We start from the raw sequence: 17,720 nt of genomic DNA, 5'->3' as shown, positions 1-17,720 counted from the left end.
ATTATACACTAACCTGACTCACCAGACATTATACACTAGCCTGACTCACCAGACATTATACACTAACCTGACTCACCAGACATTATACACTAGCCTGACACACCAGACATTATACACTAACCTGACTCACCAGACATTATACACTAACCTGACACACCAGACATTATAGCCTGATACACCAGACATTATAGCCTGACTCACCAGACATTATACACTAGCCTGACACACCAGACATTATAGCCTGACACACCAGACATTATACACTAGCCTGATACACCAGACATTATAGCCTGACACACCAGACATTATACACTAGCCTGATACACCAGACATTACACCTGAACCAGACATTATACACTAGCCTGACATTACAGACTAACCTGACACACCAGACATTATAGCCTGACACACCAGACATTACACACTAACCTGACACACCAGACATTATACACTAACCTGACACACCAGACATTATACACACAGACCCTGACACACCAGACATTATACACTAGCCTGACACACCAAACATTATACACTAGCCTGACACACCAGACATTACACACTAGCCTGACACACCAGACCACATCCATGACATCTTACCTTAGAAAGTCTGGAGCTTTAGAGATCATGTTCTCGAAGTCCGAGAAGGAGAGCTTGCTGTCCCCGTCGAGGTCAGCCTCCTCCATGGCCTTGCTACAGACCAGATTGACCTCTTCAGGGGTCAGCTCTCCTTTAGTCAGCCGGTTCAACGTCTTCTCCAGATCCTCCTTACACAGGAAGTTATCCACGTTAAAATCTGACACGCAGGAAAGAGGAAGAGAGATTCAAAATGAGATGAAGAGATTTGATTTGATTTGATTTAACATGGGAGAAATGAAGAGATTCAAAATGAGATGAAGACATTTGATTTGATTTGATTTAAAATGGGAGAAATGAAGAGATTAAAATGGGAGAAATGAAGAGATTAAAATGGGAGAAATGAAGAGATTAAAATGGGAGAAATGAAGAGATTAAAATGGGAGAAATGAAGAGATTAAAATGGGAGAAATGAAGAGATTAAAATGGGAGAAATGAAGAGATTAAAATGGGAGAAATGAAGAGATTAAAATGGGAGAAATGAAGTTTTCTGAGATTAAAATGGGAGAAATGAAGAGATTAAAATGGGAGAAATGAAAATAAGAGATTCAAAACTTGTTTGAATGGCGCAGGTAACTCAGTAACAAGATAAAACAGGTCGGATGCAGTTTTCTGATGGCCTATGTACTAACCATAGGAGACATATGTTCCAGTACAAGAAATTCAAAAACCAGTACTAACTAAATATACTAGTTACTAAATAACTAAATAAGTAACTCAGTAAACCATAGGAGACATACTAGATAAAACCATAGTAAGTATGTCTACTCAGAGTAACCATAGTTGTCATCAGACAACCAGGAGACATACTAGTTTACTCAGTACTAACCAGTACTAACCATAGGAGACATACTAGTCTACTCAGTACTAACCAGTACTAACCATAAGAGACATACTAGTCTACTCAGTACTAACCAGTACTAACCATAAGAGACATACTAGTCTACACAGCACTAACCAGTACTAACCATAGGAGACATACTAGTCTACACAGTACTAACCAGTACTAACCATAAGAGACATACTAGTCTACACAGTACTAACCAGTACTAACCATAGGAGACATACTAGTCTACACAGCACTAACCAGTACTAACCATAGGAGACATACTAGTCTACACAGTACTAACCAGTACTAACCATAGGAGACATACTAGTCTACTCAGTACTAACCAGTACTAACCATAGGAGACATACTAGTCTACTCAGTACTAACCATAGGAGACATACTAGTTTACTCAGTACTAACCAGTACTAACCATAGGACACATACTAGTCTACACAGTACTAACCAGTACTAACCATATGAGACATACTAGTCTACTCAGTACTAACCATAGGAGACATACTAGTCTACACAGTACTAACCAGTACTAACCATAGGACACATACTAGTCTACACAGCACTAACCAGTACTAACCAGTACTAACCATAGGAGACATACTAGTCTACACAGTACTAACCAGTACTAACCATAGGAGACATACTAGTCTACTCAGTACTAACCATAGGAAACATACTCGTCTACACAGTACTAACCAGTACTAACCATAAGAGACATACTAGTCTACTCAGTACTAACCATAGGAGACATACTAGTCTACACAGTACTAACCAGTACTAACCATAGGAGACATACTAGTCTACACAGCACTAACCAGTACTAACCATAGGAGACATACTAGTCTACACAGTACTAACCAGTACTAACCATAGGATACATACTAGTCTACTCAGTACTAACCATAGGAGACATACTAGTCTACTCAGTACTAACCATAGGAGACATACTAGTTTACTCAGTACTAACCAGTACTAACCATAGGACACATACTAGTCTACTCAGTACTAACCATAGGAGACATACTAGTCTACACAGTACTAACCAGTACTAACCATAAGAGACATACTAGTCTACTCAGTACTAACCAGTACTATCCATAAGAGACATACTAGTCTACACAGTACTAACCAGTACTATCCATAAGAGACATACTAGTCTACACAGTACTAACCATAGGAGACATACTAGTTTACTCAGTACTAACCAGTACTAACCATAGGATACATACTAGTCTACACAGTACTAACCAGTACTAACCATAGGACACATACTAGTACTAACCATAGGAGACATACTAGTCTACACAGGACTAACCCGTACTAACCAGTACTAACCATAGGATACATACTAGTCTACACAGCACTAACCAGTACTAACCAGTACTAACCATATGAGACATACTAGTCTACACAGTACTAACCAGTACTAACCATAGGAGACATACTAGTCTACTCAGTACTAACCATAGGAGACATACTAGTCTACACAGCACTAACCAGTACTAACCAGTACTAACCATATGAGACATACTAGTCTACACAGCACTAACCAGTACTAACCAGTACTAACCATAGGAGACATACTAGTCTACACAGTACTAACCAGTACTAACCATAGGAGACATACTAGTCTACTCAGTACTAACCAGTACTAACCAGTACTAACCATAGATTTTAAAAGCATATATGGTCTTCAGTTCTCGTGGAGCCGTTTCGCAGAGAGCAGAGAACATGTCTACAAAGTCATTGAAGCTCAAGTTGCCTTGTCCGTCCTCAGAGAAGACTTCCACGATGCGGTTTCTGAACGGGTTCTCCTGGAAGAAGGAGCAGAGGGACAGGAACAATCAGTACTGTATTCAGGGCATTATGGGTATTGTAGTACATCATGAGTGAGTCAGTTCTGTATACAGGGCATTATGGGCATTGTAGTAGATCATGAGTGAGTCAGTACTGTATTCAGGGCATTATGGGTATTGTAGTAGATCATGAGTGAGTCAGTATTGTATACAGGGCATTATGGGTATTGTAGTAGATCATGAGTGAGTCAGTACTGTATTCAGGGCATTATGGGTATTGTAGTAGATCATGAGTGAGTCAGTATTGTATACAGGGCATTATGGGTATTGTAGTAGATCATGACTGAGTCAGTTCTGTATACAGGGCATTATGGGTATTGTAGTAGATCATGAGTGAGTCAGTACTGTATTCAGGGCATTATGGGTATTGTAGTAGATCATGAGTGAGTCAGTACTGTATACAGTGAATTATGGGTGTTGTAGTAGATCATGAGTGAGTCAGTACTGTATACAGTGCATTATGGGTGTTGTAGTAGATCATGAGTGAGTCAGTACTGTATACAGTGCATTATGGGTATTGTAGTCGATCATGAGTGAGTCAGTACTGTATACAGGGCATTATGGGTATTGTAGTAGATCATGAGTGAGTCAGTACTGGGCATTATATTGTAGTAGATCATGAGTGAGTCAGTTATGGGTTATGGGTATTGTAGTAGATCATGAGTGAGTCAGTACTGTATACAGGGCATTATGGGTATTGTAGTAGATCATGAGTGAGTCAGTACTTATTCAGGGCATTATACAGAGTGAGTCATTGTATACAGGGCATTATTGTAGTAGATCATGAGTGAGTCAGTACTGTATACAGGGCATTATGGGTATTGTAGTACATCATGCTGCAGGTACTACTAAGAGGAATATGGAGTCTCAACCATGACGCTGATGCGTCCCACTATAGCAGATCTTCACGAGGTCAGTAGGTGACAGAACAGCCCCACACATCACGCACTGCAGATGCCAAGTTTGGTAACAGAATGACGGCACCAACAACACAAACCGTCGTTCTGTTACCTAACTGCATCTGCACTGTTCAAGTAAAGGTGTTTTTTGCCAACCTCTGTGGAAGTTGTTAAAAGCTGTCCTTGTGCATAAAGTTGTATGGTTTGTTGAACTTTTTGTGTTTGACATATATTCTGTTACTGTGGAATTACGGGGCGGCAGGGTAGACTAGTGGTTAGAGTGGAGGGGCGGCAGGGTAGACTAGTGGTTAGAGTGGAGTGGCGGCAGGTAGCCTAGTGGTTAGAGTGGAGGGGCGGCAGGGTAGCCTAGTGGTTAGAGTGGATGGGCGGCAGGGTAGCCTAGTGGTTAGAGTGGATGGGCGGCAGGGTAGCCTAGTGGTTAGAGTGGAGGGGCGGCAGGTAGACTAGTGGTTAGAGTGGAGGGGCGGCAGGGTAGCCTAGTGGTTAGAGTGGAGGGGCGGCAGGGTAGCCTAGTGGTTAGAGTGGAGGGTGGTGGTTAGAGGGAGGGGCGGCAGGTAGACTAGTGGTTAGAGTGGAGGGTGGCAGGGTAGACTAGTGGTTAGAGTGGAGGGCGGCAGTGGTTAGACCAGGGCAGTGGTTAGAGTGGAGGGGCGGCAGGGTAGACTAGTGGTTAGAGTGGAGGGGTGGAGGGCGGCAGGGTAGACTAGTGGTTAGAGTGGAGGGGCGGCAGGTAGACTAGTGGTTAGAGTGGATGGGGCGGCAGGGTAGCCTAGTGGTTAGAGTGGAGGGGCGGCAGGTAGACTAGTGGTTAGAGTGGAGGGGCGGCAGGTAGACTAGTGGTTAGAGTGGAGGGATGCGGCAGGTTAGCCTAGTGGTTAGAGTGGAGGGGGCGGCAGGTAGACTAGTGGTTAGAGTGGAGGGGCGGCTAGGGTAGACTAGTGGTTAGAGTGGTGGTTAGAGGGAGGGGCGGCAGGGTAGCCTAGTGGTTAGAGTGGAGGGGCGGCAGGGTAGACTAGTGGTTAGAGTGGAGGGCGGCAGGGACAGCCTAGTGGTTAGAGTGGAGGGGCGGCAGGTAGACTAGTGGTTAGAGGGAGGGGCGGCAGGGTAGCCTAGTGGTTAGAGTGGAGGGGCGGCAGGTAGCCTAGTGGTTAGAGTGGAGGGGGAGGGGCAGGGTAGCCTAGTGGTTAGAGTGGAGGCGGCAGGTAGACTAGTGGTTAGAGGATGGGCGGAGGGTAGACTAGTGGTTAGAGTGGAGGGGCGGCAGGGTAGCCTAGTGGTTAGAGTGTAGAGGCGGCAGGGTAGCCTAGTGGTTAGAGTGGAGGGGCGGCAGGGTAGACTAGTGGTTAGAGTGGAGGGGCGGCAGGGTAGCCTAGTGGTTAGAGTGGAGGGCGGCAGGGTAGCCTAGTGGTTAGAGTGGAGGGGCGGCAGGTAGCCTGAGTGGTTAGAGTGGGAGGGGCGGCAGGGCAGCCTAGTGGTTAGAGTGGGAGGGGCGGCAGGGTAGCCTGAGTGGTTAGAGCGTTAGACTAGTGGTTAAGTGGAGGGTTGCCAGTGGTTAAAGGGGCGGCAGGGTAGACTAGTGGTTAGAGGGAGGGGCATCCTAGTGGTTAGAGTGTGCCCCTGCAGGTAGCCTAAGACGGCAGTTAACCCAGTGGTTCCTGGGAGGGCGGCAGGGCAGCCTTGGTTAATAAGGGTAAGTTGTTCTTCTGCAGGCAGCCTAGTAAAAAAAAAGCAGTGGAATTACATTGAGGCGGCAGCATCATTATGTTAGAGCGTTAGACTAGTAACTGGAAGGTTGCAAGATCAAACAGCACAATTCTTTCGTTCTGCCCTGAACAAGACAGTTAACCCACTGTTCCTAGGCCGTCATTGAAAATAAGAATTTGTTCTTCTGATTTGCCTAGTAAAAAAAAAAACAGTGGAATTACATTGAGTCTCAGCATCATTATGTTACCGTGGAATTACATTGTCTCAGCACCATTCTGTTACCGTGGAATTACATTGAGTCTCAGCATCATTCTGTTACCGTGGAATTACATTGAGTCTCAGCACCATTCTGTTACCGTGGAATTGCCCTCAATCATCTTAAAAACATTTTTAATCCCAAAAGCACCGACTGGCGTCATTTTACAACCCAAATTGGTAAATGACAACTCTCCCAAAATAAGCATATATTTTTTAACTGCTCAAAGATCTATAGTCAAAATTTGTGTTTCAAAATAGACATTTGTGTTTCCGTTGAGATTCTGATCGATTTCACCCATCGCCAAATGTTAACAACATTAGTCTGCTATTAATTCAAAGCGTTGTGTTTCTGTGATACTCAGAGGCTGAGACATTAGCGACATACCGGTACGACCTAAGATGGCCACCGGTATGGACGCCGGGGACCAATCAGAAGAGACATTGACTAGAGACGTGTACTTACATTTGAATAACGTGTTCTTATTGAGTTATAGGTGCTGCCCCCCCCCCCCAAGGGGACACATTTGGACTGGTGTTGTTGGGTCTGTTGTAAGTGGAATGGACTGGTGTTGTTGGGTCTGTTATAGAGTGGAATGGACTGGGAAATGGAATGGACTGGTGTTGTTGGGTCTGTTGTAAGTGGGAATGGACTGGTGTTGTTGGAGTCTGTTAAAGTGGAATGGACTGGTGTTGTTGGAGTCTGTTGTAAGTGGAATGGACTGGTGTTGTTGGGTCTGTTGTAAGTGGAATGGACTGGTGTTGTTGGGTCTGTTGTAATAAGTGGAATTGACTGGTGTTGTTGGGTCTGTTATAAGTGGAATGGACTGGTGTTGTTGGGTCTGTTGTAAGTGGAATGGACTGGTGTTGTTGGGTCTGGTTGTAAGTGGAATGGACTGGTGTTGCTGGGTCTGGACTGTGTTATTGGGTGGAATGGACTGGTGTTGCTGGGTCTGTTGTAAAGTGGAATGGACTGGGTGTTGCTGGGGTCTGTTCTAAGTGGAATGGACTGGTGTTGTTGGGTCTGTTCTAAGTGGAATGGACTGGTGTTGTTGGGTCTGTTGTAAGTGGAATGGACTGGTGTTGTTGGGTCTGTTGTAAGTGGAATGGACTGGTGTTGTTGGGTCTGTTGTAAGTGGAATGGACTGGTGTTGTTGGTCTGTTGTAAGTGGGAATGGACTGGTGTTGCTGGGTCTGTTGTAAGTGGAATGGACTGGTGTTGTTGGGTCTGTTGTAAGTGGAATGGACTGGTGTTGTTGGGTCTGTTGTAAGTGGAATGGACTGGTGTTGCTGGGTCTGTTCTAAGTGGAATGGACTGGTGTTGTTGGGTCTGTTGTAAGTGGAATGGACTGGTGTTGTTTCTGTCTGGTTTGTTGGGTCTGTTATAAGTGGAATGGACTGGTGTTGTTGGGTCTGTTGTAAGTGGAATGGACTGGTGTTGTTGGGTCTGTTGTAAGTGGAATGGACTGGTGTTGTTGGGTCTGTTCTAAGTGGAATGGACTGGTGTTGTTGGCCCTGTTGTGCGGGTGGAATGGACTGGTGTTGTTGGGTCCGTTATAAGTGGAATGGACTGGTGTTGTTGGGTCTGTTATAAGTGGAATGGACTGGTGTTGTTGGGTCTGTTGTAAGTGGAATGGACTGGTGTTGTTGGGTCTGTTGTAAGTGGAATGGACTGGTGTTGCTGGGTCTGTTGTAAGTGGAATGGACTGGTGTTGTTGGGTCTGTTCTAAGTGGAATGGACTGGTGTTGTTGGGTCTGTTGTAAGTGGAATGGACTGGTATTGTTGGGTCTGTTATAAGTGGAATGGACTGGTATTGTTGGGTCTGTTGTAAGTGGAATGGACTGGTGTTGTTGGGTCTGTTGTAAGTGGAATGGACTGGTGTTGTTGGGTCTGTTGTAAGTGGAATGGACTGGTGTTGTTGGGTCCGTTATAAGTGGAATGGACTGGTGTTGTTGGGTCTGTTATAAGTGGAATGGACTGGTGTTGTTGGGTCTGTTGTAAGTGGAATGGACTGGTGTTGTTGGGTCTGTTGTAAGTGGAATGGACTGGTGTTGCTGGGTCTGTTGTAAGTGGAATGGACTGGTGTTGTTGGGGTCTGTTCTAAGTGGAATGGACTGGTGTTGTTGGGTCTGTTATAAGTGGAATGGACTGGTGTTGTTGGTCTGTTGTAAGTGGAATGGACTGGTGTTGTTGGGTCTGTTGTAAGTGGAATGGACTGTTGTTGTTGGGTCTGTTGTAAGGTGGAATGGACTGGTGTTGCTGGGTCTGTTGTAAGTGGAATGGACTGGTGTTGTTGGGTCTGGTTATAAGTGGAATGGACTGGTGTTGTTGTTAAGTGGAATGGACTGGTGTTGTTGGTCTGTTGTAGTGGAATGGACTGGTGTTGTTGGGTCTGTTGTAAGTGGAATGGACTGGTGTTGTTGGGTCTGTTGTAAGTGGAATGGACTGGTGTTGTTGGGTCTGTTGTAAGTGGAATGGACTGGTGTTGTTGGGTCTGTTGTAAGTGGAATGGACTGGTGTTGTTGGGTCTGTTGTAAGTGGAATGGACTGGTGTTGTTGGGTCTGTTGTAAGTGGAATGGACTGGTGTTGTTGGGTCTGTTGTAGTGGAATGGACTGGTATTGTTGGGTCTGTTGTAAGTGGAATGGACTGGTGTTGTTGGGTCTGTTGTAAGTGGAATGGACTGGTGTTGTTAGTTGTTGGGTCTGTTGTAAGTGGAATGGACTGGTGTTGTTGGGTCTGTTGTAAGTGGAATGGACTGGTGTTGTTGGGTCTGTTGTAGTGGAATGGACTGGTGTTGTTGGGTCTGTTGTGATGGAATGGACTGGTGTTGTTGGGTCTGTTGTAAGTGGAATGGACTGGTGTTGTTGGTCTGTTGTAAGTGGAATGGACTGGTGTTGTTGGGTCTGTTGTAGTGGAATGGACTGGTATTGTTAGATCTGTTGTAAGTGGAATGGACTGGTGTTGTTGGGTCTGTTGTAATGGGATGGAATGGACTGGTGTTGTTGGGTCTGTTGTGTGGTGGAATGGACTGGTGTTGTTGGGTCTGTTGTAAGTGGAATGGACTGGTGTTGTTGGGTCTGTTGTAAGTGGAATGGACTGGTGTTGTTGGGTCTGTTATAAGTGGAATGGACTGGTGTTGTTGGGTCTGTTATAAGTGGAATGGACTGGTGTTGTTGGGTCTGTTGTAAGTGGAATGGACTGGTGTTGTTGGGTCTGTTGTAAGTGGAATGGACTGGTGTTGTTGGGTCTGTTGTTTAATAAGTGGAATGGACTGGTGTTGTTGGGTCTGTTGTAAAGTGGAATGGACTGGTGTTGTTGGGTCTGTTGTAAGTGGAATGGACTGGTGTTGTTGGGCTCTGTTGTAAGTGGAATGGACTGGTGTTGTTGGGTCTGTTGTAAGTGGAATGGACTGGTATTGTTGGGTCTGTTGTAAGTGGAATGGACTGGTGTTGTTGGTCTGTTGTAAGTGGAATGGACTGGTTGTTGGGTCTGTTATAAAGTGGTTCGCTAGGCTCTGATGTTATCTGTATTGGAAAAGCCATACAACATTTGTTATATAAAGACTGACTTATGCTCCCAACAGTGTGCTGCAAACGGTAGCTCAACCAATGTTCTACACTATGTTTACTGAGCACTGCGTGATCACAGATCATGATTTAATAAAAGAAGAACTCAAGCGACCGATCGGACAACGCAAGAAAAATAAGAGACATGATGACTCAACAATATCGCCACAGACTGAGTCCCTGTTCTCTCTCTCCTCTGTTTAAATGACTCCTGTCTGTCTGTGTGTGCTCTGGTGACTGGGCTGTGCACTGGGGCTAGCTGGAGGGAGGGAGGGAGGGAGGGAGGGAGGGAGGGATGGAGGGAGGGAGGGAGGGATGGAGGGAGGGATGGAGGGAGGGAGGGAGGGAGGAGGGAGGGAGGCAGGGAGGGAGGGAGGGATGGGGAGGGAGGGAGGGAGGAGGCAGGGAGGGAGGGAGGGATGGAGGGATGGAGGGAGGGAGGGATGGAGGGAGGGGAGGGAGGGGAGGGAGGGAGGATGGAGGGAGGGAGGGAGGGAGGGAGGGAGGGAGGGAGGGATGGAGGGAGGGAGGGAGGGAGGGAGGGGGATGGAGGGAGGTGGGAGGGAGGGATGGAGGGAGGGAGGGAGGGAGGGAGGGAGGGAGGGATGGATGGAGGGATGGAGGGAGGGATGGAGGGAGGGAGGGAGGGAGGGATGGAGGGAGGGAGGGAGGGAGGCAGGAGGGAGGGAGGGATGGAGGGAGGAGGAGGCAGGGATGGACGGAGGGAGGGAGGGATGGAGGGAGGAGGGAGGGAGGCAGGGAGGGAGGGATGGAGGGGGAGGGAGGGGATGGAGACATATTGAGGCTGACTAATCACAATCGAGGTTGAGTCAGCAGAAGGTGAATGGAATGCTGCTCACCAGGAAACAGCCTTAACACATCAGTAGTAAAGATCACATGAATCCTCACTGTTACTAAGAAACAACTATCTACTGCCCCATATTACCTCCCTGTTTGCCAAGCAACTATCTACTGCTCCATATACCTCCCTGTTGCCAATCTATCTACTGGCCCATATTTACCTCCTGTACTTATCTACTGCTCCATATTACCTCCCTGTTACCAAGCGACTATCTACTGGCCCATATCACCTCCCTGTTACTAAGCAACTATCTACTGGCCCATATCACCTCCCTGTTACCAAGCAACTATCTACTGCTCCATATTACCTCCTGTTACTAAGCAACTATCTACTGGCCCATATCACCTCCCTGTTACCAAGCAACTATCTACTGGCCCATATCACCTCACTGTAGGGTTGGCTAGAACAAGTCACGCTTATAAGCTTAATGTCTTACAATAACATTGAACAGAGGACTAAAGAGACGAGTTCTACATGAGATTTACCAGCTCTAACACATACAGGTGTATTAAATATCTTTGCAGCTGGTCAGAAAACTCTGAAGAACAGATCATTTAAGTGTGAACTTTAAGTTCAATTTATTAAGAAGCTAAATATTTACACTTAACTGACATTAACACCAAACGAGTATCAATAACAACAACAACAACAACCCCCCCAGAACATCAGAACCAGATACCTTTGAGTTCTGGCATGCTGACGATGAGTGCCAGGGGGAGTCTGATGTCAGGCTGGTTGGTGTAGTCCAGTGGTACTAGGTGAGGAGCCAGCTCGTGGAATCTCCCATGTAACCTAGGACACACAGGCAGGAAGGAGAAGGTCAGGAAGCATCCACACACATAACCCTATGGGTTTTTGGCTCTTTTGTTTTACAAGGCCCTTGTTTAACCTGGTCCAAGATTCTGTTTGTGCTGTCATGACGATAACCGTAAGAGTTAGCTGTACGAGCACAAAAACAGATCTGGGACCAGGCTTAGAGAAATTAAGAGCCATTATGGACAACGTATGCAGAGGTCTAGCGTCAGTACAGTCGACTCAATCAGTCATAAATATATTCGCATACAGTATACGGTGCTTATCTTTTCCATTCATTTTAGATTGAAACACAAAACGTATGAACAGCAGATAGACTGGGACGTGGGCTTTTCTCACACATTCCTGACACATATCCACATTTTGAGGTCTGAAAACATCTTGACAAACTTCCATTTTTTGAGCCAATTTTCTTTGATTCTTTGAGGTAAGCACCTTGTACTGTCATGGAGCTGGGATGTTAAACCCTTTCATACTAGCAACATATTTTACATATTACCAACTGGGGTTCATTTCACCCAGAGAAGAAACTATTGGGAAAAACAACAATCATAGCAAAACATAAAGTATTCATAAAGTATTCACAAAGTATTTAGAAGGTATTCATAAGTATTAATGAAGTATTCAAAAGTATTCATAAAGTATTCATGAAGTATTCATAAAGTATTCACAAAGTATTCATAAAGTATTCACAAAGTATTTATAAGGTATTCACAAAGTATTCATAAAGTATTCACAAAGTATTCAGAAGGTATTCATAAAGTATTCACAAAGTATTCATAAAGTATACACAAAGTATTCATAAAGTATTCATAAAGTATTCACAAAGTATTCACAAAGTATTCATAGGTTATTCTGTATTCATAAAGTATTCACAAAGTATTCAGAAGGTATTCATAAAGTATTCATAAAGTATTCACAAAGTATTCAGAAGGTATTCATGAAGTATTCAGAAGGTATTCATAAAGTATTCATAAAGTATTCACAAAGTATTCAGAAGGTATTCATAAAGTATTCATAAAGTATTCAGAAGGTATTCACAAAGTATTCAAAAAGTATTCAGACCCCATGACTTTTTCTACATTTTGTTACGTTACAGACTTATTCTAATATATATATATATATATATTTTTTTTAGAATAAGTATATATATATATATATATATATTTAAATACTCCTAATAATACTCCCGAGTGGTGAATCGGTTTAAGGTACTGCATCTCAGTGCTAGGGTCGTACTATAATTGAGTGAAAACAGTTTTTTTTTAGAATTTCTTGCAAATGTCTAAATTAAAAAGACAAAAATACCTTATTTACATAAGTATTCAGACCCTTTGCTATTATGAGATTCGAAATTGAGCTCAGATGCATCTGGTTTACCTTGATCATCGTTGAGATGTTTCTACAGCTTGATTGTGTATATTGTGTGTGTATATTGTGTGTATATTGTGTGTAGATTGTGTGTATATTGTGTGTAGATTGTGTGTATATTGTGTGTATATTGTGTGTAGATTGATGGGGTTGGGGGGGGTGTATATTGTGTGTATATTGGGTGTAGATTGATGGGGTTGGGGGTGTATATTGTGTGTATATTGGGTGTATATTGGGTGTATATTGTGTGTAGATTGATGGGGTTGGGGGGGGGTGTATATTGGGTGTATATTGTGTGTAGATTGTGTGTAGATTGTGTGTATATTGTGTGTATATTGTGTGTAGATTGATGGGGTTGGGGGGGGGGTGTATCCTTTTAAGAATAAGGCTGTAACGTAAACAAATTGTGGAATAAGTAAAATGGTCGGAATACTTTCCTGAATGCATTGTACACTTCATTAGTGTCAAAACCTCATTAGTTAATAATGTTAAAGAACGACCTATTTTAGTAATATAGTTCATTTGCATGTTCTGAAAAAACTAAAATATATTTCATCCCTCAAATAATGTACAGTTTTTTTCCAAGTACAATCTACATCAGTCGTAAAAAAGCTGATTAACCACAAGTTGATTGAAATATAATTTCGTTTTTTAAACATTTTTGAAGTAAATATTAATTGTCATATTTATGTGGTAAAAAAAACAACTGCCATTTAATAATTTAAAGGGGCTGTACACCAACATTTGAAACATACGTCATTTTATTGACATTAAGTGATTCATCCTGTCACGTCGGTATAAAGGGATCGGGAGACAGGGCGCAGGAATGCGTAGTTTTTTTTTTACTGACATTAAGTGATTCATCCTGTCACGTCGGTATAAAGGGATCGGGAGACAGGCGCAGGAATGCGTAATAGGGTTTTTTATTGGCATTAAGTGATTCATCCTGTCACATCGGAATAAAGGGATCGGGAGACAGGCGCAGGAATGCGTAATAGTTTTTTTTACTGACATTAAGTGATTCATCCTGTCACGTCGGTATAAAGGGATCGGGAGACAGGCGCAGGAATGCGTAATAGGGTTTTTTATTGACATTAAGTGATTCATCCTGTGACGTCGGTATAAAGGGATCGGGAGACAGGCGCAGGAATGCGTAATAGTTATTTTTATTGACATTAAGTGATTCATCCTGTCACGTCGGTATAAAGGGATCGGGAGACAGGCGCAGGAATGCGTAATACGTTTTTTTATTGACATTAAGTGATTCATCCTGTCACGTCGGTATAAAGGGATCGGGAGACAGGCGCAGGAATACGTAATAGTTTTTTTTATTGACATTAAGTGATTCATCCTGTCACATCGGTATAAAGGGATCGGGAGACAGGCGCAGGAATGCGTAATAGGGTTTATTATCGACCCTGATTACAACGTGCCGCGTAAAGGCATGGGGACGAAGACCTCACAAACACGTAAACAAGACACAGGGTTGAAACATGTAGACCATGAATCTGATGCTGTCTCAGTATGTGTAGACCATGAATCTGATGCTGTCTCAGTATGTGTAGACCATGTATCTGATGCTGTCTCAGTATGTGTAGACCATGTATCTGATGCTGTCTCAGTATGTGTAGACCATGTATCTGATGCTGTCTCAGTATGTGTAGACCATGTTTCAGATGCTGTCTGGACAGTGAAACAGCATCTCTCTGTCTCAGTATGTGTAGACCATGTTTCTGATGCTGTCTGGACAGTGAAACAGCATCCTCTCTGGCTCAGTATGTGTAGACCATGTATCTGATGCTGTCTCAGTATGTGTAGACCATGTTTCAGATGCTGTCTGGACAGTGAAACAGCGCCCCCTCTGGCTCAGTATGTGTAGACCATGTATCTGTTGCTGTCTGGACAGTGAAACAGCATCTCTCTGTCTCAGTATGTGTAGACCATGTATCTGATGCTGTCTGGACAGTGAAACAGCACCTCTCTGTCTCAGTATGTGTAGACCATGTATCTGATGCTGTCTGGACAGTGAAACAGCATCTCTCTGTCTCAGTATGTGTAGACCATGTATCTGATGCTGTCTGGACAGTGAAACAGCACCTCTCTGTCTCAGTATGTGTAGACCATGTATCTGATGCTGTCTGGACAGTGAAACAGCACCTCTCTGTCTCAGTATGTGTAGACCATGTATCTGATGCTGTCTGGACAGTGAAACAGCATCTCTCTCTCTCAGAATATGTAGTCCATGTTCTCAGAATATGATGCTGTCTGGCATGTCATACTCTTTTTGGCCAGACAGCATCAAATACATGGGCTACACATAGAAAGACAGAGGGGTGCTGTTTCACTCACTCAGATGGTTTCTCCTGGTGAGATAGTTTCAGCCACCTGCGAATTGAAGGAAGGTTGGCAGGTGCACAGCGTGTCACGTCTGCTCCCGCTCTTCCCTCCCCCTGCCTCCCTCCTCCCCTCCTCCCCTTCCTCCCTCCTCCTCCACCCTACCTCCCTCCCTCCCTCATCCCCTTCACTCCCTCTCTCACCACATAATTATATCCCCTCAGCTCGTCTGCTCCCGCTCTTCCTCTCCACCTTGAGGACGCCCAGGTTGCCCTGCATCACGCACTAATGCCAACCATCACGCACTCCTGCCAACCATCACGCACTCCTGGATATCCATCATGCACTCCTGCCATCCATCACGCACTCCCTACCATCCATCACGCACTCTTGCCATCCATCACGCACTCCTGCCGTCCATCACGCACTCCTGCCATCCATCACGCACTCTTGCCGTCCATCACGCACTCCTGCCATCCATCACGCACTCTTGCCGTCCATCACGACACCTGCCTTCCCCTTGTGCTGCGCTTCCAGTGTTATTGGACTCACCTGGACTCACCTGAAATCACTTATCACCTGCCTTCCCTCGTAACGCTTCAGCGTTATTGGACTCACCTGGACTCACCTGAACTCACCTTATCACCTGCCTTCCCTTGTAACACGCTTCCCAGGGTTATTGGACTCACCTGAACTCACTTATCACCTGCCTTCCCTTGTAACGCGCTTGGCGTTATTGGTTTCACCTGGCCTCACCTGAACTCACTTATCACCTGCCTTCCCTAAATGCGCTTCAGCGTTATTGGACTCACCTGACTCACTTATCACCTGCCTTCCCTGGGCACGCGCTTCAGCGTTATTGGAATCACCTGGACTCACTTATCACCTGCCTTCCCTTGCTGCTCTCGCTTGGCGTTATTGGACTCACCTGGACTCACCTGAACTCACTTATCACCTGCCTTCCTCGTAAGCAGCTTCAGCGTTATTGGACTCACCTGGACTCACTTATCACCTGCCTTCCCTGGGCACGCTCACTTATCACCTGCCTTCAGCTTCAACGCTATTGGACTCACCTGGACTCACTTATCACCTGCCTTCCTTGTAACGCGCTTCAGCGTTATTGGACTCACCTGGACTCACTTTATCACCTGCCTTCCCTGAGCCACGGCCTTCAGCGTTATTGGACTCACCTGGACTCACTTATCACCTGCCTTCCCTTGTAACGCTTGAGCGTTATTGGACTCACCTGGACTCACCTGAACTCACTTATCACCCTGCCTTCCCTGGGCACGCGCATTATTGGACTCACCTGGACTCTTCAGCGTTATTGGACTCACCTGGACCCACCTGAACTCACTTATCACCTGCCTTCCCTCGTAACGCGCTTCAGCGTTATTGGACTCACCTGGACTCACTTATCACCTGCCTTCCCCTGTAACGCGCTTCAGTGATCATGGATTGGCCTTCCCACTCACCTGGACTCACTTATCACCTGCCTTCCTCTGGGCACCTGGACTCACTTATCACCTGCCTTCCCTGGGCACGCGCTAGCGTGCAGCCAGACCCCTCACTAGTGGCCTTCCACATACTAGCGTTATTGGACTCACCTGGACTCACTTATCACCTGCCTTCCCTGGGCACTGCAGCTTCAGCACCTTGACTCACCTGGACTCACCTGAACTCACTTATCACCTGCCTTCCCTGCCTCGTAACGCGCTTCAGCGTTATTGGACTCACCTGGACTCCTCACCTGCCTTCCCTCACCCCTGTAACCTGCGCTTCAGCCAGCGTTGGATCCACCTGGACTCACTTATCACCTGCCTTCCCTGGGCTAGTGATATTGGACTCACCTGGACTCACTTATCACCTGCCTTCCCTGCTGTAACGCGATTCAGCGTATTGATCACCTGGACTCACCTGGACTCACTTATCACCTGCCTTCCCTGGGCACGCGCTTCAGCGTTATTGGACTCACCTGGACTCACCTGAACTCACTTATCACCTGCCTTCCCTCGTAACGCTTCAGCGTTATTGGACTCACCTGGACTCACTTATCACCTGCCTTCCCTTGTAACCTTCCTGGGCCGCGCGCTCAGCGTTATTGCCTTCCCTGAGGCACCTGACTCACCTGGACTCACCTGAACTCACTCACCTGCCTTTCCCCCTCATGCTTGTACCCGTTATTGGACTCACCTGGACTCACACCTGCCTTCCCTTTAGCGGACTCACTTATCTTACCTGCCTTCCCAGCACGCGCTTCAGCGTTACTCACCTGGACTCACTTATCACCTGCTTCCTGGGCACGCGCTTCAGCGGTATTGGACTCACCTGGAACTCACCTGAACTCATATCCTGCGCTTCCCTTCACTCTGCGCCTTCCCTGGACTTGTATCAACCTGCGGACTCACTTATCACCTGCCTTCCCTCGTAGCGCGTTAGCGTATTGGACTCACCTGGACTCACTTATCACCTGCCTTCCCTTGGCACGCGCTTCAGCGTCATATCACCTGCCTTCCCTCGACTCACCTGGACTCACCTGGACTCACTTATCACCTG

At 45.6% G+C, this 17,720-nt stretch overlaps 1 protein-coding gene across 1 annotated transcript; it reads right to left on the bottom strand.

Annotated features, from left to right (window-relative positions):
- Positions 1–600: 600 nt before the first annotated feature.
- LOC135567285 (calcium and integrin-binding family member 2-like) lies at positions 601–17,513 on the bottom strand (the record flags this gene model as incomplete). Its single annotated transcript, XM_065014707.1, has 5 exons — positions 17,437–17,513; positions 11,326–11,438; positions 11,036–11,046; positions 3,147–3,294; positions 601–796 (listed from the first exon to the last, which is right to left on the bottom strand). Coding segments are annotated over exons 1-5 (545 nt in total), but the record flags the coding sequence as incomplete, so codon positions are not given.
- Between the last annotated feature and the right edge of the window lie 207 nt (positions 17,514–17,720).

The sequence above is a fragment of the Oncorhynchus nerka genome, unplaced genomic scaffold (genome assembly GCF_034236695.1).
Source record: "Oncorhynchus nerka isolate Pitt River unplaced genomic scaffold, Oner_Uvic_2.0 unplaced_scaffold_2215, whole genome shotgun sequence".
NCBI lineage: Eukaryota > Metazoa > Chordata > Actinopteri > Salmoniformes > Salmonidae > Oncorhynchus > Oncorhynchus nerka.
The sequence above is the reverse complement of the archived record's forward strand: the minus strand, read 5'-3'. Positions and strand labels throughout refer to the sequence as shown.